Source organism: Pleurodeles waltl, chromosome 7 (assembly GCF_031143425.1).
Source record: "Pleurodeles waltl isolate 20211129_DDA chromosome 7, aPleWal1.hap1.20221129, whole genome shotgun sequence".
In the NCBI taxonomy this organism is placed as follows: Eukaryota; Metazoa; Chordata; class Amphibia; order Caudata; family Salamandridae; genus Pleurodeles; species Pleurodeles waltl.
The window spans coordinates 1,103,752,470-1,103,776,566 of NC_090446.1; the positions used below are offsets into that span (position 1 = coordinate 1,103,752,470).

The window sequence follows — 24,097 nt, forward strand, 5'->3', positions numbered from 1 at the left end:
TACCTGGACCAGTAACAGTGTGGTTTCTTCTGATGCTTGGTGACTGAGCTTTGCCTGGCGGTACCGTATGGTCTTCAGATCTTCGACACAAAGTCTCTGTAGATCTTTGATTCGTGGCTCGACGCCAAGCACCACAGACAAATCTGGTGATGATCTGCCACCGACCTTTGGGTACAACAGTGCTTACCAGGCTTGAAACTTCGACTCTGAAGTGACATTTCCCTTGGACACTGAAAAAATGTAATAAAAAAATGTCTCAAAGAGATGAAAGGTAGTTCTGAATCCACATCTGGTGGTGCCGAAAGGAAGGAACTTATATCACTGTGCAGGAGTGGCATATATATATGGGCCCCGCATATTTCCAGGGCAGAACGCCATCAGTGAGAGGTGCTTTGATCCACTTACAGTAGCACAGAGATAATGCTCAAACATTTCTGGGCAAACTTTTATAAGTGATGAATCTGTGGTTAACTGTTTTTATCAGAATCCACAGCTAACCACATTGTAAAAAGTGTTGACTGTACTGGGTGAAGCTTATGGCATGTTTTGAGTCACAGATGCTAGGCCCAGACACACAAACAGGGTAGCGTTTTGAACTGGGAGACATGTGGGTAAACAATATAGTAGAAGATTATTTATTACATATTGGATTTCTCAACATGTCTGACTTCTAAATGTAAGCCTGTGTGCAAGAAATAATGCCCTCTGAATCACATGATAAATTCAGAGGTGCACAAATAGTCACTACGCCTAAAATCAGTATTCTGTGTACATTTGAAAAAATATATAGGTTTTCATATTCATTTATTATATTTTACCACAAATTGCTGTATGGTCGGTATACAATGAAAAATCATTAATTATTATTAGCTGCAGCTCGTTTGTTGGCTCTGGATATTGCATGTTTTTGGAGAACCTACAAACACTATATACCTCTGCGATTAAAAGGGGCTATCGGATGGAACTGTTTCCTACTTTTGAAACTCAACCTTTGGGACAAAATTGTCAGATGAAAATGTTGTCACCAATGTCTATTGTTTATAGTCCGTTTCATTTTTTTTTATTTCAACAATTAATTTATTTGGGCAAAACCTTAAACTATCTAAACAAATGATTCTCCTGTATTAGAGTACAGATGTAGTATGTCTACTTTTTAGAAATATATATCTTTCTGGGATCACCCATGGGTTTTTACACACTGTTTTGCTTTCCTCTCTTATCTTATGACTGAGCTGACAAAACTTCTCTGGAATGCACTTCTTAGTTTAAAGAAGGCATTTATTATTATTATTACTTCACCACGAGGTTCCTGAAAGACGAGATTAGTAGATTGGAAGCACACGTTTAAAAGTAGTCACAGCAATGAAAGCAAAATATATCAAAGTACTTCTCAATTGCAATGTACACAGCAAATGAATGTATGTCGGAACGACGCCTGCCGGAACAACAAGTGCCTGAACAACGAGGTCGGAACAACGACCTTGTTGTTACCACTAATGCCTTTACCACGAATGCCTGAACAACTATTTTTTGTTGTAAAGGCATTCCTGGTAAAGGAATTAGTGACAGGCATCCATTGTTCCTGCATGCGTCACCCCGACCCCCCACCCCTGCACCCAAACCAAAAAACACCCCAACCCCCACCCCCGCCCGCAAACCTAAAAAACACCCCAACCCTCCCACCCCCGCCCCCCAAAACCAAAAAACACCTGACCCCCCCACTCCAAACCGAAAACACCCCACCCCCAAACCAAAAAATACCCCCACCCCACTTACCAGAAAACATCCCGACCCCCCCCACCCCTGCCCCCAAACCAAAAAATAACCCCAACCCCCACCCCACTTACCTGAGTCGTCGCCTCGTCGTCCTCCTCAGCCAACTCCCTTGTTTGTGCCTTAATCACGCATGTGCGTTGTTCAGCACATGCGTGGTTAAGGCACAAAACAAAGAAGTCGTGGTTAACGAAAGCGTTGTTCCGCTTTCGTTAAGCAGGACTTCGTTGATCGGGTGTCGGCCTTTAAGCCGTTTCCCACAGCAAATACATGTGATTACATTATAGCATAACTTCAAAGCAAAGAATAAAAGTCAAAATTGCATCACCGTAGGGCCTATCACTGCTTGTCATCTTTCTCCTATCTTCAAGTTGATGACTCCAGTTCAACTGCAAGAAAGACTTTCCACCCAAACGGGAGCCAGGCAGCTGACGTCCGCTCTTGACTGAAGTCCTGAAAGATCTCTCCCTGCTGCTGCCACAGGGCCACCGTTACAAAAAACTGCCCCTTCCTCTCAGACTCGGGAAATAAAACAAGCCATTGGAGATTGGCCAGATCTCCTAAGCCGTTCCTCTCCCCAAGGCTGAGCAGAAAGGAAAATCACCAAAAATACACTCTCTTATTATGTTAGGGTTCGGGTGAATTCAATTTGAAAAATACAGCTTGGTCACCCATGTGGAAAAATACAGCTTGGAAAAACACAGCTCAACTGCAATGCCTAACTCCACGTTAAAGCCAATAGGCAGCTAAACTGAATACCAAATGTAATGACTAATGCTATGTTAAAGCCAATAGGCAGCTAAACTGAATACAACATGTAATGTGCTACTGGTGAACATTGTGCAACTAATATGCGCAGTGGTGAAACACAAAGTCATTGGTCAAACACAATTAATGGCATAACACACACCTGTTTCCACTACAATCTGCAAGTAGGTCAACAAAAAGTAGGGAAAACAGGCTAGCTACAAGAAAAATGAAATACGGTAACAAAATAGCTTTTTGATACAATTCTGCTGCTTCTTGAAAGCTGTAAAGAGGGTGATCCTAGCACAAAGAACCTTTTCTTGATGCCATTTTTAGCAAAAAATCCATAATGCTTCCTAGTCTTCACAAGCCTTATCACCAGGGCCAGACAGTGGAAGGCAGGTGATGCAAGGGCCCCCTGCAGAGAGTATTCTTTGTCAAAATGGCAGGCGCCAGAGCTCCCACGGGCCTCACCGGCAATTTAGGCCCCTTTAGTAGACCGGTGTGGTCCCCTCATAAAGCCCTGGTCTGTGCATTGGGGCAGGCCCCTGGCTAGAGCGGCGTTGTACAACCCAGCTGCAGCAAACACAAATGGCCAGTCAGGCTTCATCACGGTGTTGGTCACGCTTCCCAAGCCTAGATTATATCATTAAACTTAATGGGCCAAGTCTGCAAATCTCACTGCAATCTCCTCAGGGTTAGCTTTCTACGGAGCCAATAACTGTGCCTGTGCTTGTGCCATTCACAAAGTGTAAGTGTTATAAGGTTTAAATTCTTAACAATCATCTTTCACTTCAATGTATTTGTGTTTTATATCTGTATCAAGCTGAGCTGATACATATTCATAAAAAGACACCTTGAAAGATGTAAGGAGTAATTGGAAATGTCTGCTGGTAGATCAAAAATATCTGGATCCAAAGTGTGGGGTTAAACCCAAACTGTATATCCGTTTCTCTTTCAAAGTTCAATTTAGCAAACAAAGGTATAAGCCTTTAGAGCCAGAATCCTTGCCTTTGTGGCCGCTTCCCAGTAGGAATAGGATAGACAATTATCTTCATCTCCAGGTAGTGTATTTTCCTCTAATAATAGTTATCTTAACTGTTGCAAATTTTTCTCCTGTACAAGACAGATTTAGTATGTGTGTAATGGATGTAGTTTCCCTTCATAAAAAATAACATGCATTCTTAAGTACTTGGGACCACCCTAATTCAGAATATCAAATATGTTATACCTCGTCTAAAAATATGTAACTATGAACATGCCTTTATGCAATATCAATGACTCCCTTACAATCTGCATCAGTGCTCGATTTGTAAACAAATAAGTGCAAGTAAAAGATACTTTCCTGGAATGTCAATGTACTCCTAGACAAGATTAAGCACTCCACGGTTTTTGGCGCCGTTCGTCACTTTGCCCCCTCTATAGTGTTCCAGAAAACACACTTACAGGGCACTCGTTGCCCTATGCTCTCGCAAGGTGGCTACGAAAGGGTATACGATGCAGGCTTCTCTAGTGGTTCTAGGGTAGCGGCGATCCTATTACACCAGTCATTACCCATAGTGATCACCGCAACTAAGCTAGACCCGCAAGGCCGATATGTTGCAGTGTCTGGCACACTAAGCAGTCAGTTAATCTCCTGAGTGTGTATGCCACAGCCCCCCCCCCCCCCCCCCCAAGTGCACTCAAACGATTCCTGGAGACCCTCCAGGAGGTTTTAGGGCAACTCCCCCCGGGCTTGACACTCCTAGGGGGTGACTGTAATGCCGTCATGAACCAGGAGGCTGAAGCCACCAGTATGCCATCAGTGAGTCAGAACGCCCGAGCCAAGCAACTACACCGCTGGGCGGATGGGATGGGTCTTTGTGATGTGTAGCCCGTTTGGCACCCCAGAATGCAGAGAGCGCAGAGATACTCCCGTACTGGATCTCAGATCATCCACTACTTCTTGTACAGACAGACGACCCTGGCACGGTGCAACGCCCCCTGTGCTGCTGGACGCTTGGTACCTCCAGGACAACGCCTATGTCCAAGCCCTGAGAGAGGAACTCACTCACTACTTCACGCACAATATTGGTTCAGTGAAATCATCTGGTACAATATGGGCCGCCTGCAAGGCCACCCTCCAAGGGCATGCCAGACATCTTCTCCGGGTACGAGAGCGCGTGCAGAACCAGCAAGTAACGAGCTTAAAGACCCAGGCACTATGTCTGGAAATGCAACTCTCCCCAACCAATCATGCATCCACTACCAGGCAACTGGGACTAATTAGAGAGAAAATCGGTCATCTTACCCTCAAATCTGCAAAGCACATGTGGCGTGCCTTGACAGCTCGAATATATGGGTGGGGTGACAAAAATGGTAAGCTACTGCACTGGCTGCTGTCCCGACCCCTAGCTGGTAGAATTGTCCCGCTACACAGCGCTTTACACAGAGCGTCCGCGACCCAAATCGGAATGGGGGGCCCCACTGTTGCGCGATGTGTCCCTCCCAGCATCTCTGCCGCAGGGAAAAAAAAGACTTTTATGAACTCATAGCGCTGGAGGAAATTAGAGATGCTATTTCAGCACTGGCCCCGGGTAAGACCCTAGGCCTGGATGGGTTTCCTGCGGTGCTCTATAGTAAGTGTGGTGACCTTTTAGCCCCACACTTGTTGAACCTGTATGTGGAAGCCGAGCGGACAGGAAACTTCCCCTCAGACCTCGACCAGGCCACTACTGTAGTGCTTCTGAAGTTCCATCCACCCTCAACATCCTTCCATATCTCTCCCAGGTGCTCATAAAAGCAGGAATTGGCCCTATATATCGGAGGCTGGTACGGCTCCTTCATTCATACAACTGCCCGCGTGCAGGTGAACTGGGTAGTTTCGGCACCCTTACCCATCCACTGGTGGACCCATCAGGGATGCCCATTATCCCTGCTTCTTTTCACCCTAGCGATCGAACTCCTGGTGAAAATCATAAGGGAAGACCCGCTAATCAGCAGATGGGCTTGGCCCACCGGATTTGAGGACTGCATCGCCTTGTATACCAACGGTGTACTCCTTTACTAATCCAGCCAGTAGTGGTCCCCGGTGTCTGCAACTACTGAAACTATTTTCTGAGACCTCAGGCCTGACGCTTAACCCTAGTAAGTCCATACTGGTCCCATTGCATCCTGCAAGGGACTGCTATGCTTGGTAGGACAACATCCCTATTCAACATAACAGCTTTCAATACCTGGATATCACTGTGGCCCTTTTGCCTGAGTTAGCATGGTCACTTAACATCACACCGCTCACCCAGAAGATTAGGGAGGACCTCAAGAGATGGCAGACTCTACCCCTTAATGTCATGGGAAGAGTAGCACTGTATAAGATGATGATCCTACCCAGTTTCCTTTATCTTCTCCAGAACTTCCCCTAACAGCTCCCCAAGCTATGGTTTAAAGAGATGGACGCAGTGGTGTGGCAATTTCTGTGGCATAACTCTCACCCACGACTTGCACTCCACACCTGTCAGTGCGACGTAAACGAAGGGGGCTTGCGATGTCAGCTTATATCTGTTATCTAGCTACACAACTGCTGGTACTTAATGATTGGCTGGGGGGGGTGGTCAGACCCAGCATACCACCTTGAACTTTTGACAATGGGCATCCCCGAGATACTGGAGTTGTTATATGGTGCCTCCCTCCCATGAGAGGTTCCTGAAGTGATGAGAATGGTACTTACAGGGTGGAGGGCAGCACAACAGGAAACAGGGTGGTGAGCAAGTCTCACCCAGCAAACCCCACTGTGGCGGGGAACGTGGCTACGTGAAGTCTCCACCTTGGAAGGGTTCCATAAATGGGGTAACATAGGCATTTCACTTCTAGGGGACGTCTGGGAGGGTTCCCAAATGCTGTCCTTCCAGGAACTCCAACAGCAGTACCCACTCTCCAAGATCCAGTTTCATAAATACCTGCAGCTCCGACATGCACTATGTGCCCACATCCACGGTCCTCCCAGAGTTTAGTCCGGCTGAGGCGAAGGTCCTAATGGGTGACTTGGGCAAGGGTGGGGTGTCCCAGATATACCATACCTTGATCACCAACAAGGCAAAGCCGCTCACAAGTCTCAGGGAGCGATGGGAGGACTGGCTGGGTCAGATGGAAGAAGAGGACTGGCGGGACGCCTTAATGGCCCCAAGAAGCCTGACCGTAACTACCCGCCTCCGAGTGGTACAACATATTACCTACAAATTGCATACCTTACCCACTGAACACTGAGGCAGCGTCAACGCTTGCTCAGTGGAGGCAGGGAATAGACTGGTGTGCTGAGCAGGAAAAGCTAGTGTACGAGATGCAAAGGTGCACAGCTAAATATAACAAAGTGTGGGGGAAATGCAAAGGGGTTTTGTGATGTCTGATAATGAGAAGTCTTTTAACCACGGTAATAACAGCCAAATGTGTCCTTGGACAAAATAATATAAGGGTGTGTTCTGTTTAAGCCCAGCCAGGAATTATACATTGGTACGTACCAGTGGTGTAGATGTGACCTATTGTTATTATGTTGTTGCTGCCACAATAAAATCAATAAAGCTGTTTATAAAAAAAAAAATAAAAAAAAAAAAAAGAAGTTCAAGTGCCCAAGGTATTTCACAAATATTCACTGCTGCTAGCATCACCAATAGCTACTACCACTAAAGTCAAATGCCAGCACCAAGATTATTTACCAACGACCACGGTGAAATAAGTGTGCCATTTTAGAACATCCCAAATCACCTTAAAGTGTAGGAATGCTCTAGAAGTCCTAATTTGATCATTTTTTAAAAGCATTTTACATTGTTTGATGAGCAACTGATCAGTTCTTCTAAACAATAGACCTACAGTGACACTGTGTAGTGCATTCTGAAAAAGTAAGTTTTCATATTCAACAAATCCTACGAACGATAAAAAGATTACTGGCAGCAAAAGTAAAATATGACTTTAATCAATACACCCTGAAAGTAAGTGTTGTTAGATACAACAAATTAACAGCTTCTACTATAGTAGTTTACATCTTTGGAAACATCATGAACTTTTTTTTCCTTACCTTAAGACTAGTGCTGAAGCACGACTTGCCTGGTTCTTCAAATTTCCATGTTTCTGATCTACGTATTTCCACTATCTCTTTTGGAGCGTCAGGAATAATTAATGTGTTGCCTGCAGGCAGTGGAAAGATTCCAAGTGACACAGGACGGTCTTTCCTGAAATGAAAGGAGAACATAGTTTCATTATCTTCAATACAGTTATAAGTCTCATTACATTGCTATCTTGTTAAGCTATTTTGAGATGGCTAGAGAGCCATCACATCACCAAGGGCCTCGTTTTAACTGTCAGTCATGCACAAGCAGTTTCAAAATTTCTAATGGCACCACCCCGCTTTAACAAAAAAAGGTGGGAACACCTATTCGTTTTGCAATAAAGTGAATGCTGAGCTGGTGGCGTTGCCAAAGTTTATTTGTAAAGTATTGCTTAAAAAGGTAAAAGAAAAAAAGCATTTTAAAATACTGTGCAAAAACAAAACATCTTATGTACTCATAACTGTACGCTGAATTTGATGTTTTCAAATCATGATAAATAGCAGATTTATTTTTCAAATGCTTTTCACTCAAGAACTCCTGACCATATTTAAAAGATAAAGTATGCATCAGAATGTAAAGGGAAACGTAGGCACAGGCTTAATTTACATTCACACAGGGTTCAGCCATTTGGTACTCTGTAATAGCCTAGGGAGTACATTTATGTGCCTTCAGGAGAAGTGTCTTGTTAAGCACACAGTATACCTCAGAGAACAAGAAAAGGCTCTTTCACAAAAAGGCCCAGTGTGCCAAGGCTTGTGCTTTTATGCAACATGTAGAATTGCAGGAGATACCACAAAAACAACCCTCAAAACTAAACCTAGTATTCCTATAAAGGGTGTTACTCCAATCTTATATGCAGATGACCTTTTATAGTGTATGAAAGATATTAAAGAAGTTTTACACCCGCTAGTGGATGCCCTTCGAGTATTTATGAATACCTCCAGCCTTCAAGTGTACTAGAGCAAATTCTGTTTTTATCCAGTACAACCAAAGAGGTAAATAGGAGTGAGGTGATTAATAAGAAGCCCAATACCTTCAGATATTTGCGGATACAAATTTACTACTCTGACCATGATCTGCAAGAGGGAAAGCTGGAGCGCACAATGAATGTTTTACACTGTCAGTTGGTCTTTTGAAGGACAATGCACTGTCTGTTGCTGGACTTGTAGCTTCGTCCAAAATGCGATGCTCCCGAGGCTTCTTTACTACTTTGCCAATATCCTGGTTATTGTCTGAAATGCAATCTTCAGGGAGTAAGATTCCCTGCCTCGAGATCTTATTTAGAATACTTTTAGATGGAAGGTGGCAAGTTGAGAGCCCCGGATTTTGAGCGGTACCATATAGCCGGCCAAACACAATGGATTATTCACTGGTTAGACTGCCACAATACATTGGAAGTGGGCGTAGAATTCATAACCAATGGTAAAACACTGTTAAATAGACTACTCTACACATCACAAAAGCCCAGCAATTTTGCGCAAAGTTATTGAGAGCTGCACATATTTTCTTTTGATAGAGCTTTACTAAGGACTTGTATCACAGTACCATATGACCCTGTGATTCTATTAAACAGCCTGTTGGAAAACACAGGATTTCAATCCAGAGAACAGCACTATATAGAAGCAGTAAAAAGAGTGACGTAAGGGGGATTTGTTTCATAACGGTGTGGTTTCCTGAAGAGTATGAACTGCTGCAAGGGGAATTTCTTAAGCGCAGATCTCTGGTTGCAGAACTTGAAAGATCACTGATGCAGAACTAGACTTAAGACTACATACAGACTCTCTACTCAGTTGGAAGTGTCAGGGTGGAAATATATGATAAGGAATTGGACAAAATGGCGGAGCACCCCTTATAAAGTAGCTAGGAATGTCAGACAAACTCATTCAGTTCAACCACTTTCATACAGCATATATCACTCCCTAAATAAAACAAGCATTGACAAACCCAATAGGTCTCGCCTATAAAAGAGATATTGACTTTAACAATGTGTTTTTGACATGTTGTACACCAGTCTGGATGCTTTTCAGCATGGCTAAAAGCCAGTGGCTTGGAGTGGCATGCAGTGGGGGAGTAGTGTCGTAGAGTGTCATAGATAGGATTTGTTGGAGTAGAGTGTTGTAGAGTTGAGTAGAGGGGAGAAGAGTTCAGTGGCAGAAAGTGTCAGAGTGCAGTGTCGTAGGATATAACAGGGTGAAGTGGGTTGAAGTAGATTCATGCAGTAGGGTGGATAGGATTAAAGTAGCGAGGGGTGGATTGAGAGGGGTGGATTGAAATGAGGTGAGGTGGATTCGATAGGGTTGGAGAGGGGTGGATTAGACTGGATTTAGGTGGGTCGACTGAATTGGAGTGATAAAACTGGGCTGGGGTGGACCGTATGCAGGTGGGGTGGTTTGAATTGGAGTAGGGTGGTTTGGAGAAGGATGAATTAGATTGGACTGGAGTGGGGTTGATGGATGTATTGGATTAGTGTGTGTGGATTGGAGTGGAGTGGATTGGACTGGAGGGGGGCGGACAGGACTGGGGTGGATTGGAATGTAGTAGGGTTGACTGGAGTGGGGTGGACTGGACTGAAGCAGACTGCAGTATATTGGATTAGAGTGGAATAGGGTGGACTGAAATGGGCTGGGTGGACTGGGTTGGGTTGCACTGTATTAGGCTGGGATGGACTGGGGCAGGGTGGGTTGAGTTGGAGAGAGGTGGATTCAGCGGGGTGGATTAGATGGGGTGTGCTGGACTTTAGTGGGGTGGAGTAGACTAGAGTTGAATGGATTGGACTGAGTGGGGTGGATTGGATTGTTTGAGTAGATTGGAAGGACTGGATTAAGGTTGACTGGAAATGGATGGAGTGGATTTAGGTAGGGTGGATTGGATTGAGGTGTAATGGATTAGGGTGGTGTAGGTTGGAGTGAGGTGGAATGGACTGGGGAGTTGGATTTTTTTGTGTGTTTTTTTTTTTTTTTTTTTAAGGAGTGGGTGAATTTTCTGGAGTGGGATGGATTGGAGTGGCCTGGATTTGAGTGTACTGGATCTGAGTGGGATGGACTGTGGTGGTTTGGACTGTAGTTGGGGTGAATTGGATTGAATGGGGTGGACTGGACTGAGTGGGAGTGATTGGAATGGAGTGGGGTGGTTTAAGGTGGGCTAGCATTGATTGGAATGGATGGATTAAGGTGCACTGGAGTGGGGTGGACTGGATTGGGGTGGGTGGAGTGGACTGGAGTGGGGTGGACTGGACTGGAATGCAGTGGATCAGATTGGAATGGGGTTGAATGGGGTGGATTGGAGTGGGGAATTGGAGTGAGGCTTTTCTGGATTAGAGTGGGGCAGACTGGAGTGGGTAGATTATGCTGGAGTGGGACAGATTGGAGTGGGGCAGATTGTTTTGGACTGGAGTCCGGCAGGTTGTTTTGGATTGGAGTGGGGCAGAGTGGAGTTGGGCAGATTATTTTGGAATTGAAATGAAGTGGATTGTGGTGTACTGGACTGGGGTTGATTGGGGCCTTGTGTGGTAGACTGAATTGAGGTGAGGTGGATTGGACTGGAGTGAAGTAGACTTGATTGGGGTGGATTGTGGTTGATTGGCGTGGGTGATTTGGGGTGGTGTGGTGTGGATTGTATTGGGTTGAGGTGAGGTGGATTGGATTTTAGTGGGGTGGATTGTAGTGGGGCGGATTTGAGTGGGCTGGATTGGAGAGGGCTGGATTGGAGAGGGCTGGATTGGAGTGGGGCAGATTGCTTTGGACTGGAGTGGGGCAGATTGTCTAGGTCAACTCTGGGTCCCCACACTAAGGTAGTGGGAAACCCAAAATAATAACTCCTCCCACCATTCAGTGTCTTTCTAAGCTCTCTCATTGCTGGACAATTTGGTTTACAGCTGGGAGTATTATCTGCTTTAAGGGCCTTGTTTGTAATAATGTTGCATTAGGCCTGGTAGCCTTGAAAATGTATAACAGCATACACTCTCTAGGAGCAAAATATACGGTTGAGCTCCATTATTTTCTGCCATTCTGTATTCATGTGGTCATGCCCTCTAGGGGCTGACTATATGGTTACATGAGCATGTTTCTTATAAATGCTATTTTTATTATGGTGTCCCCTGGGTGCTGGTCTAAGCATTACAGACAACATACTACAATATTTGCAACACTCAGAAACCCAACCCATAATACTTAGCAGGGCATTCTTTTTTCAAAACATATTTGCACATAACTAAGCCTGTGGTGGTCCTAGGACAATGGGACCACCACCAAAGTGTTCAACACTATACTCTTTCTGTTTAGGTCAACTCTGGTTCCCCAAACGAGGTCAGTGGATAACCCCAAAATAATAACCCCTCCCACAATTCAGTGTCTTTTTAAGCTTTCTCAACGCTGAAACCTTTGTTTTGCACCTGCGAGTAGTTTGTGTTTTAAGGGCATTATTTGAAAAAATATTCCAGTAGGCCTACTAGCCCTTTAAGTATATGCAGGGCCACTAGAATTATGTGTCAGAAAGGACCGAAATATGCAGCAGGGTTGACCAATTAATGTGGCAAAAAAAAAAAGTAAACTTATGCATTTAAATGTCAATAGCCCCAACTCAAGCAAATGTGAGGTCTATTGCATTGCAAATGCTTGTTTAGATTGGAATGGAGCAGCCTGTTTTGGATTGGAGTGGGGTGGATTGTGGTGTATTGGGTTGGGGTGGATTGGGGCCAGGAGGCTGGACGAGACTCAAGTGAGGTGGACTGGAATGGGGTGAATTAGACTTCATTGGGCTGGATAGGGGTGAACTAGATTAGTGCAGGGAGGACTCAATTGTTAGATTGGATTGAGGTCAGGTGGATTGGACTGGGGTGAAGTAGAGTACATTAAGCAGAAGTGGGGTGGACTGGATTGGTGGGGGGATAATTGGATTGGTGTGGGGAGGATTGAATTGGTGTGGGGAGTGGGGTGGGGTGATTTGGGATGGAGTGGTGTGTATTGGATTGGGTTGAGGTGAGGTGGATTGTAATGGGGTGGATAGTAGAGGGCCTGATTGGAGAGGGGCAGATTGGAGGGAGGCTAGTTGTTTTGGATTGGGGTGGGGTGGGAGGGAGGATTGGAGTGTCGTGGATTGGAGTACAGTGGATTGGAGTGAATTGGACTAGGGAGAGTGGTTTGGATTGCAGTGGGGTGGATTGAGCTGGTAAAGGGTGGATTGTAATGGGGTGGATTGGATTGAAATGGGGTGGATTAGGATGCACTGCATAAGAAAGAAACAATGGAGCTTTTCAATATTTAGAACAAGATAATCGCCATCTTTTCAGAACAGCATCCACAAGCAAAAATAAAACAAAACATGAGTGCAAGTGAGAAAAGAAGACTTGGAAAAATAAAAGAATTAACTAAAGAAAATACAACTTTGCTATTTTGTTTGTCCTGCTGGGCATGCTTTTGCCAGTCACACGCCTTTTGTTTGCACTAGAAGTTAAGAAACAAAATAGTACTTCAATTACATCAGGAGCAGCTGACAGGCACTGATTAAGTTGAATTATGCAGTGCTTGGTCCCTGCTCCCTAGAAAGGAAAGGAAAAGATGTTAGGCCTGTAGTAACCAATTATGCAGCTAAAAAAAGAAGAGTGCCACACAAACCACCAAATGATAAGCAACAGACGGACTCCAAGCCCTTTCTGTTAATAACAGTCTCTTGCAAGCAAGACACATGCACTAGTGCATACACTCGCAAGCTTGACCCTAAAAGTTTGAATGATGAATCAAACTTTACATATGGCTTCTCAAGAAGTGGTACAGAACAGGTAGGCTTTACTGCTATGATTTGAAGCTGCCCAGAATTAAACACTTTTGGTAGATGCTGGGTTGTCTGATGAGACTTGTGTTGGGTCTTGACCGCCAAAATACATTTAAGGACTGCAATCCTGGACTGTTCCTCCACCCCAAAAAACATAACAATTCACAAATAGTTTAGCTAATACTAGCCAAAAGACGATCACAGTGAACTGGAAACTAGTGAATAGCACACTGTACTGGCGCAGTCACTTTGTGAGTTAACTGTAAAAGCAAAGCACCACATAAAGAGGAGGTCCTTGGCCTCAGAAAACATCCAACTCACAAGTTTGGGATGAATTGTTGCTCTTCCGATAGGCCACCAAAACAACATGAGACCACCTTAAATGGTGTTGTTTAATAACAAAATGTTGCCCTAGATATCCGAAGTTGGCATATACATAGCAAAAAGCACTCTGGACTGGCAACACTGGGCCATAGACCTTCCATTCTTTCACACCCTTCTTGGGCATTTAAAAGTGGCGCAGTGGCTATTTCCTCAGTACATTCCAAGCTGTTATGCTGGGGGACACATACGTACACTTCTTTTCACAGACCCTTTCCCTCTTCACAGCACCATAGCCCGGAACATGCTCAGCTACAATGTAAATGTGACATTTAGAACACTTAGTTATGCCTGCCGTAATGTGTGTAAGAAGTTGCTTTGTTTTCATGTAAGGGGAAAAAAAGGTTTGATTTATTGATAGTTCTTGGTGGATGTCTATTGGACACTATAGATGCTTTTATGTTGTACATATGAGAACAATATGTACTCATATATCCTTACATTACAGACAGTTGTGAATGTATGAACACTTATTATATACCATCAACTCAGACATATGACAAAATGTGTATACTACAGTAGCAAGATACAGGAAGAGCACAACATATGTAATGTTTGCAACAGACTGTCTTAATACAAGACAATGTAACAAGGAAAACATGCATATGAATAATCCCTTGTGAATGCCATTTATTCACAAGCATCGTAAACATGTCTTAGGCATTCCTAAATTTTCTCCAGCACAAATAATTATTGTAGTAGTAACGAATAGTGCAGATGCAAAGTGCTTGGTAGCATCTTCTAATTTCAAACAAAGGAAATCATTCTGAATTGGGTCAAAAATAGGTTTATGTTATGAAACAACTATATTGTGGATGCTGGACTAAGAACACTTTACAAAATCAGCAGCTGCTCACAAAATCAGACAATCTAAATACACTAAAATGTTTTAGAATGTATGATTTAGCACGGCAAGTGTGATGCTAATTACACACTTACAAATTTGCAATAAACGTACAAGGGTTAGAATTAGGTATAGTATTTGCAAGCCCTCAAAAGTATAAACAATAAAACTGTCCATACTCGTAGCACTCATTTTTGAAGCTGATGATCGAACACTGGCTGAACTAGAAGCGCAGGAGTATCAGGGAATTTATAGAAAGCATTTGGATCTGCAAACTGATGAAGCAAAGGAGTGGAGTTATCAATCCTTTCTTTATTGTTGAGTTTATTGATCCAAAGGCAAAAACTTAACAGATAAATGTTTTAATAAACCATAAATTCTACAACAGCATTCCTCACCATAAGGATTGCAGGGAGAGCTAATTGGTCATCAAAAGGCACAGGACCAGTCTATCGCCAAACAGAACGCGACACCCATTTAAGCCCAAGCCTCTACCTTCGATTCCAAAATCCCACTTTCCCCAAGTCTTTGTTGGGATTAAAGGCTTCTGTTTAGGCAGCAAATCTTAGATTTTTTTTCTTTTCTCATCTCCACTATCATGTAAGCCCACAGCTGGCTCTACCGTTATCATGTATACTCCATGTGAAACATCAGACCCAGGATCTCAAGTTAAGAGGGGCACCCAAGTCCATCATCATATTGAGTGACTACTGTGCCCTTTACTCTCTAGATCTCAATCTACACCACACAAATTACCTCAGAATATGATTTAGACTATTTCTGAAGTTTCTATTAAGAAATCCAAAACATCCAACAATTTCTTAGAAATTAATCTGGGGACCAAATAGATATTTAAGAAGTGATCAAAATACTGAATTTGATGACTCAGTACTGAACAGGAGTTGACCTAGGACTGAGCCCAAGTTCATCCCACCATTATGTAGTGAGAATTGTAAAGATATGTTTCACAAATGTTTATGTCACGATTAGGACAAAGCATGTAACAATAATGCTAGAAGCATTCTGTCAAAAATAGAACAGTATGTAACGGAATTGGATAATTTGAAGAAAGGGCAATCTATTACAGCACCCCACACAGAAAAAGGAATTAACGTGGTTATAACGGACTTTATTATGTTTGTCACCATAGTGGTAAGAACATTTTAGACTAAGCATAGAAAAAAAAAAAAAGTCACAGTAGTAAGGGGAACCAAATCAACATAGAGAAGATAATTGAAAGGACCATATAGGACAGCCTAATCATTAAGAAAAGATCAAACAAGGTGAAATGGATAATAAATACGAATTTAAACATGAACTAGAATCTTTTGCACGCATCGTCAAGAGACTGGAGACCCCACCCCAGGGTTCTATAATGTTTCCCATACGGTCCACCTTCAACCTTTACATGGAGTCGCTTAGTTCAATACTTACAGCTAACAGCCTCAAGGTTTACCAATAAGCCAATGATACACTGCTCTGCTTGAAAGTCTCCTCTGCTTCACACATCCAATACCTTAAACATAGCTTGCATGTCATCCAAACCTGAATGTATAGCGTCTATCTGAAGCTCAACCCAACGAAGACAGAATTCTTGTTATGTGCCAAGAACAGCAAATAAAACAAAGTACAAACCTGGCTCAATAACATGAACATTGATAGCTTTGAATCCCAAATTTCACCGAATGCCAAGTCACCTGGATTTTTCTTGGACACCAACATGCCCCACAAGGAACACAGTGGCAAGAAAACAACAAGCATTTCCAATGCAACGGGTCTCGCGTTTGCGCGAGTTACAGCTATTAGCGTTGTGAAGAAAAAAAAAACAGCGCAATCAAACTATGTAAAATGCAGCGTGATCGCGCTGTGTGGAAAATAAACAGATAAAGTAGTCCGGACATCATGATGAAAACATCGCGGCTCGTATGTTTTTAGTAGTTTATCGGTGCTGTGTAGGTGGGCTAAACACTGGAAAAGTCATGACGTATGCATGCCTTTCACAAATGAAAGCAAGCGGATTTTAAAAGGCAAGCCCATGAACCAATGAAAGTGACTGACATGACATGGGCGTGATTGGAAGCCCAAAGAGATTACAGAATGGGACGGAGCGCTTTGCGCTCACCCATAAAAATGGCCAAGTTCCAGCTTGCTCTCTTGTAAAGAAAGAAACTGCTTCTTTCAGAAGCAACCTCAGAACTGCTATTCAAACCCTCGTACTCTCACATCTGGATGGTGATAATGCCTTATCTATGGGCTTCCAGACTCCACACTGGCACCCCTTTAGGGGCATCCTACCCGCTCCAGAAAGACTTATTCTGAGCCTGATGAAATAATATCACATCACCCCCATCCTGATGGAATTCCATTGACTCCCTTTGCCACTTGCATTATTTGCAAAGCCATCAAAACCAGCACCACCATTTAATTTGCAAGCTCACCATTTCTGTTGGTACTCAGCACCGCAACAGTGAGAACACCAGCGGACTGCAGACTAAGAAGTGTAAACAGAAAAAAAAACACAGCACACCATTTTCATCAATGCACCAAGAATCTGGAACAAAGATCCTCCATCCATCAAGATTGTTCCAACAATGCCACAATTTAGGAAACGGTTCAAGGCTCACCTCTCAGAAGAACCCATCACAATGTATTAACAGTCCACAAACCAGCTTCCTCTCCTAGTGCTTGTTTACTCATGCCAGTTTTTTACCATGTACACTGCTTCGTCACTTATTAGGCTAGGATCAAGCTATGGAAATTCCATACACCTACTGGTTCAAGACTGCTTGTGTCCCCTACTCTGCAGTACAGAGGAGATCGAATCCACACTGATAGTGCTCCCAGTTTAACCCCTTCGCTTCCAGGCCTTCCCCCCTCCTGTGCCAAGCCTTTTTTGGCTATTTGGGGCAGTTCTCTCTTAGGTCCTCATAACTTTTTGTTCACATAAGCTACCCACGCCAAATTTTCGTCCTTTTTTTCCAACATCCCAGGGATTCTAGAGGTACCCAGACTTTGTGGATTCCCCTGAAGGAGATCAAGAAATTAGACAAAATACAGCCAAAATTTAGTTTTTTTTCAAAAAAATTGGAAAAAAGGGCTGCAGAAGGGGGCTCATGGTTTTTTTCCCTGAAAATGGCATCAACAAAGAGTTTGCAGTGGTAAGATTCACCATCTTCCCAGCTTTCAGGAACAGGCAGACCTGAATTAGAAAACCCCATTTTTCAACACAATTTTGACATTTTACTGGGACATACCCCATTTTTACGATTTTTTGTGCTTTCAGCCTCCTTCCAGTTAGTGGCCGAAATGGGCGAGACACCAATGCTGGATCCCAGAAAGCTAACAATTTCTGAAAAGTAGACACAATTCTGAATACAGCAAGGGGTCATTTGTGTAGATCCTACAAGTGTTTCCTACAGAAAATAACAGCTAAAATAAAACAAAAATTGAAATTGAGGTAAAAAAAACAGCCATTTTTCTCCAAGTTTTCCTGCGATGTCAGATTTTTGAAAGCAATATACGGTTATGTCTTCTGGACTCTTCTGTTTGCAGGGATATATAGGGCTTGTAGGTTCATCAAGAACCCTAGATACCCAGAGCAAATAAATGAGCTGCACCTTGCAATGGGTTTTCATTCTATACCAGGTATACAGCAATTCATTTGCTGAAATATAAAAAGTGAAAAATAGGTATCAAGAACACCTTTGTATTTCCAAAATGGCCACAAGATAAGGTGTTGAGAAGCAGTGGTTATTTGCACGTCTGAATTTCAGGGTGCCTATGCTAGCGTGTGAATTACAGGGCATTTCTCAAATAGACGTCTTTTTTACACAATGTCTTACATTTGGAAGGAAAAAATGTGGAGAAAGACAAGGGGCAATAACACTTGCTTTGCTATTCTGTGTTTCCCTATGTCTCCCGATAAAAATGGTACCTCACTTGCGTGGGTAGGCCTAGCGCCCGTGAAAGGAAATGCCCCAAAACACAACGTGGACATATCACATTTTCACAAAGAAAACAGAGCTGGTTTTTTTTTACAAAGTGTCTAGCTGTGGACTTTGGCCTGTAGCTCAGCCAGCACCTAGGGAAACCTAGCAAACATGCGCAGTTTTGAAAACTAGACACCTAGAGGAATCCAAGATGGAGTGACCTGTGGGGCTCTGACCAGGTTCTGTTACCCAGAATCATTTGCAAACCTCAAGATTTGGCCAAAAAAAAAAAAAAAACTTTTTCTCCTCATTTCGGTGACAGAAAGTTCTGGAATCTGAGAGGAGCCACAAATTTCCTTCCACCCAGCGTTCCCCCAAGTCTCCCGATAAAAATGGTACCTCACTTTTGTGGGTAGGCCTACTGCCCGCGAAAGAAAATGCCCCAAAACACTATCGGGACACATCAAAATTATCAAAAACAAAACTACCTGTTTTTGCAGGGGCATCTCCGTTTTTGGTCCTGGGCTCAGCAGTCATCTAGGGAAACCTACCAAACCCAGACATTTCTGAAAACTACACACCCCAGGGAGTCCAGGGAGGTGTGACTTGTGTGGATTCCCCCAATGTTTTCCTACCCAGAATCCTCAGCAAACCTCAAATTTAGCTAAAAATAAAAAAAATAAAAAATAAAAAAAACTTTTTTCCAACATTTCTGTGTGGGATTACCGCACTGGGACAAATTTCATACCACTCAACGTTCCCCTCAGTCTCCTGGTAAAAATAATACCTAATTTGTGTAGGTAGGCCAAGTGCTTGTGAAAGGGAAGAGCATTACTAATTATTACTAATGCCTTTACCAGGAATGCCTTTACAACAAAATATTGTTGTTAAGGCATTCATGGTAAAGGCATTAGTGGTAACAACGAGGTCGGTGTTCCGACCTCGTTATTTCGGCAGGAGGCCTTCCGACATATAACCGTTCCTGCTAAGAAGCAATGGTCTATTTGTTCAGCACCTGCAGCTGGGTTTGAAAGGGCAATATTCCACCCCTATGGAGCGCTAGTAGGGGTCGACAATGCTATCCCGAGGTTGACGCTGTTTCAAAGGCGAAATTGCGTCATGGCATTCACTATGTGAAATGAATAATCTGGGACCTCGTAGAGTGTGCTTTGCAGCCCGTAAAGGAAATTTGTTAGTGTCACCATCTTGTATAGGGCATCTCTAGCCAACAGCGAGACCGGGAGGGTCCTCCAGTGCTACTAGTCTTTTTTTTAAAAAAAAATTTATACTCCTCTAAGCTCCTCCCCCAGGTTCCACAGCTGAAATTCAGCTGGCCCTAAGGACATAGGTACCCAGGTAAACAAATCCCCCATGTGTCCACTCCAAGGAGCATGGCCTACCAGTGGCTGCGGAGTAATCGGAAACAACACTGATTTAGGGCAGTCAGTGTAGTACCCCTAAGTGAATTGAGAATACGACTAGAATTTCCAGGACTCTGTGGGTAATGAGCGTAATGGGACACTTAAATACAAGAAAAGGTCATCAACAAATAAGGAGATTACTTCCTCCCAGACTGGGTCACAGCGAAATGCCCGAATTTGTGCGTCATACATTATTAACCGCAAATTTTCTGTTCTCTTTATTGAAGACAAGGATGACAAGAATACTCGACAAATGAACACTGTTTAGCCCCTTAGCGATGAACTACATGTATTATTAATGATGTAACTAAAAAAGGAGCCGAATACATTTCTTAAATAATGTCAAATTAATTTAAAAAAATGCTTTTTTTGCTGAATATAAGAAATGCAAAAAAATATATACATATATTTTTGGGGCTAGAAAACATTTTGAACAGAAATTAACTGACAGATTTAGTTTATTTTCAACTCCGAGATCGTATAATGCTAATGAAATAACTACCACGCAATGAGTGTAGTGAAGATCAGCTCGTGAAGCAATTGTCTGACAATAACGCAGATGTGTGATTAATTACTGGACAGGAGATAAAGAAAAAAAGTCATATGAAATAATAAGGTGTTCATTGACTGTTTCCACAGACTAATCGCTGGATCTATTGATGACTGGTAACTATAAAAGTAAATGGAAAAAAAGCATGTGCAATGCAACGGTTCTCGCGTTTGCTCGTGTTAGAGCTGATAGCGTTGTAAACTCCTAACCAAACTTTTCACTCATCATGAAACCTATCGGCAAAAGTGCAATAACCGGAAAAAGTGCTATTAAGTGTGTAACAAGGTCGATATGTAAAGCGCTCGACTTCTGCAAGCGAAATCGCGCTGGGAAAATAGAGAAAAAGTAGTCCACGAACCGGACGGAAAACAGGAGCCTCGTATGTTTTCTGTACATGGTCGATGCGCTCGAGGAGGGCTATCCACTGGAAAAGACAAGCCGTGTGCGTGCCTTCCACTAATGAAATCAAGCAGATTCTAACAGGCAAGCCCACGACCCAATGAAAGACACTGACGTGACGGGGACAGGGCTCCGAGCCCTTTTTAATTCCTAAAGCATCTCACTCAGCAAAACGCATGCACAAGCGACGCAGGCTCGACCCTAAAAACTAGTGCACCACACTAAGGTATATGGCTGTTCGTGCAATAATCCTCGTAACATGGGTGGATGAATGGGTAAGGTAAGTGAGGGCAGTATGGCAGAGGTCAGGATGCTAGAGGTTGACATGGTCCCTTTTGAGGCAAGAAACTGCTCCTTCCTCCCCTCCCCCCCCCCACCCAAGTGCTGGTCGCTCAAACCTTCAGTCTCCAAGGCGGTAACAAAGCAGCCTCAAGGCGGGACAAACAAAGCATTTACCTACGAAATCAAGGGAATTTTGAAAGGCAGGACAAGGAACGAATGAAAGTGATGGGCCCGAGATAGGTGTGGTGAAAGCTCACATAAGTAGATTACAACAGGTCTAGAAACAATGCATGCGCACTGCCTAGGCTCAACCTAAAAAGTGCTTTCATTCCAATAAATGAGGTGCATTGTTTAGGAAGCAACGATAGCAGAATGGACTAAAAGCAGCAGATTCTATGTGATAAATGTTTACTTGAATTAGGAATTAAATAAGTACATAAATACATTATCTGCTGTAAGTCAACTTTTATTTTTCAAGAAAATATTTTGAGCGATATAATGCTACATGAAAAATACAAAACAATTATATTCTAAGATTTGTATTGACAAGTATCATAGTATGCTTAAATACTTACATGTCAATAGTATTTTCTTTTTTAGAAGTCTTATGTTTGTTTCAGTGAATAAATAATCCCTTTCAAGATGGCTTTTCTGATCCAAACCATGCCTTTCTTTTCTATGCCTCACGTCAAGCCAGTGCTTGTCACCAATTTTCTTTTTTATACCACACTTCATTACCCACCTCCTCACCCTATCCCCCACACGCCTCTGAAGAGCCATTTAACAAATGAAAGTAATCATACCTGCAGTAGTGATAAATAGGTTAGTAAATAGATTATTTAATATTAATGAGAAGCCATGACAAATCTTCAGCTTTTTCCATGCAGTATCTCTGAAACATCATTATTTTCTCGCTTGTTTGCTGTCTGCCAACCTCTCCAGCAATTTGTTAGAGGACCTGAGGGTTAATAAGTGAAAAAACTCGAATCACCAATGGACTGCAGCATGGCTGCAAGAGGTAAATGAAAGGTTGTGGTATGAAGGTACTGTTAGTGTTGCGCATGCACAACATGAAAAGCAGAATGGTTTGGTCGGGACGAACCACCCAGTCTTTTATTGTGATTGTTTAAATTTAGTTATACAGTCTACCTAGTTGACAAGCAGTAGTAAAGCCAACCATTCTGACTTTCCAGTAGAGCATGGACATGACTTCAGTGTCACCAGCAGGTATGCCTGCACAGAGCCAATACTTATGCACACAGGACACCAGCTGGCACATATGCACATAAAACCACACAAAGCTTCCCATAAATACACAGGAATGCACACATGTTTATGCTGTTTGTGTGGTGCACGTGAACCAGTTTGCTTTATGCATGACTATAAGTGCTTTTATGGATGCAGAGATGAGATTTGGCACATGGCTAAATGGATGAGCTAATGAATACATGGATAATATTTATATGGATGAACGCAAAAGCATGTGCATGAGACTGAAGTAGTGATGAGTTAATGAGCGCATAGGTAGATGAATGGGTAAGGTCAGTGAGTGCAGTATGGCACAGGCCAGAATGCTAGAGGTTGACATGGTCCATTTTGAGGCAAGAAACTGCTCCTTCCTGCCCCCAGTGCTGCTCGCTCAATCCTTCATTAATTTATTTGTCCAGTCACTCACCCAGTCATCCATAAAATTATGTTAGCCATCATATTGGTAATTTATTTTAATATTGTTTTTGTTTCAGGTTTTCCGTTGATTTAAATTCGGAAACATGAGCAAAGAAGGGGGGAGTAGAGGATCTTTAACTCCTGACAGAGGGCTGCTAACTACAAAATCTGAGGACTCCTTCAACAAAGAAAAATATGTGTCATATGTCAAACTAATCCGAAAGAAAAGCTAACTTCAACTGCGGCTGGACAGAAGAGAGTTCGAGATGCTGCAGAAATATGGCAAGATGAAGTTCACAAAAGATTGAAACTGATGTAACAACAAGTCGTATACAATGGAAAAAGTCTGGAAAAGAATTGTCAAAGAAATAGCAGAAACAAGTGAATCACAACAAGCGACAACCACACCCAATGCCCATTCACTTAGAAGATTGATAGCTACTCCTCATCCATCTCCAACAACTGATCAGAAAGCAGTGGATCTTCAATGTGTTATCTGTGGTTTTATGGAGAACAAAGGGCCAAAGGGATCAGTACAGAGTGAGACTCACAAAGGTCAAACATGTTTATATCTGCAGCTAGTTTCTTCCAAGATGAAGTTTTCAGCCGAGTAGCTGATCTAAACAGCAAGGTGAACGTATCTGCAGTGGATTTGCCCACCCAAACTTCATGCATGCATATGTTCAAAAATATGAATGCACAATGAGCTCCCAGTAGAAATACAACCACCAGCCTTCAAATAAGTTTGCACTCTTTGAAAAAGCAAATTAAGCTTTAAAGCCACTGTTGAGTGCTGGCTATGGGGTTCACACTCAGTGAGATCAGGGAAATAATGGTCAACACTGACAAAACTGTATTGATCCATAATAGTGAAATTAAGATTTTTCTGGTAAGATTGTATAATGACAGAATTCGTTTTTGTCAGTCTAACAAAAAGAATAAGTCACTAATGGTGTTCTTAGCTGATATGACTCCTGAAGTTCTTGCTGCCAAAATAAGATCACAGGATGCAGTAAAATCATCAGGAACCATTTTAAGAAATGTACTGAAAGATTTAGATGTTGGACTTGATGACAAATTGTGTGATGCCCCAGAGCTCCACAAATCATGGGAGTCAACAAGAATGCCTGATTTTGTCTCAACATTTTTTACATCATTGTTTAATATCAGCGAAGCAAAACTGTTACAAACTAAAGTTCTTGAGTTCTTAACAGAAGCTGACAACATTGGTGATGGCTTTTAAGATATAATCAAAGAAG

At 42.8% G+C, this 24,097-nt stretch overlaps 1 protein-coding gene across 2 annotated transcripts in view; it reads right to left on the bottom strand.

The window, feature by feature from the left end:
• SPAG9 (sperm associated antigen 9) overlaps positions 1–24,097 on the bottom strand; it is a 1,094,694-nt gene that overhangs the window by 965,124 nt on the left and 105,473 nt on the right. For both annotated transcript variants that reach the window (XM_069200034.1, XM_069200033.1), the window contains exon 5: positions 7,568–7,721. In XM_069200034.1, the coding sequence (XP_069056135.1) occupies positions 7,568–7,721 (154 nt within the window). The remainder of the gene's footprint in view (positions 1–7,567; positions 7,722–24,097) is intronic.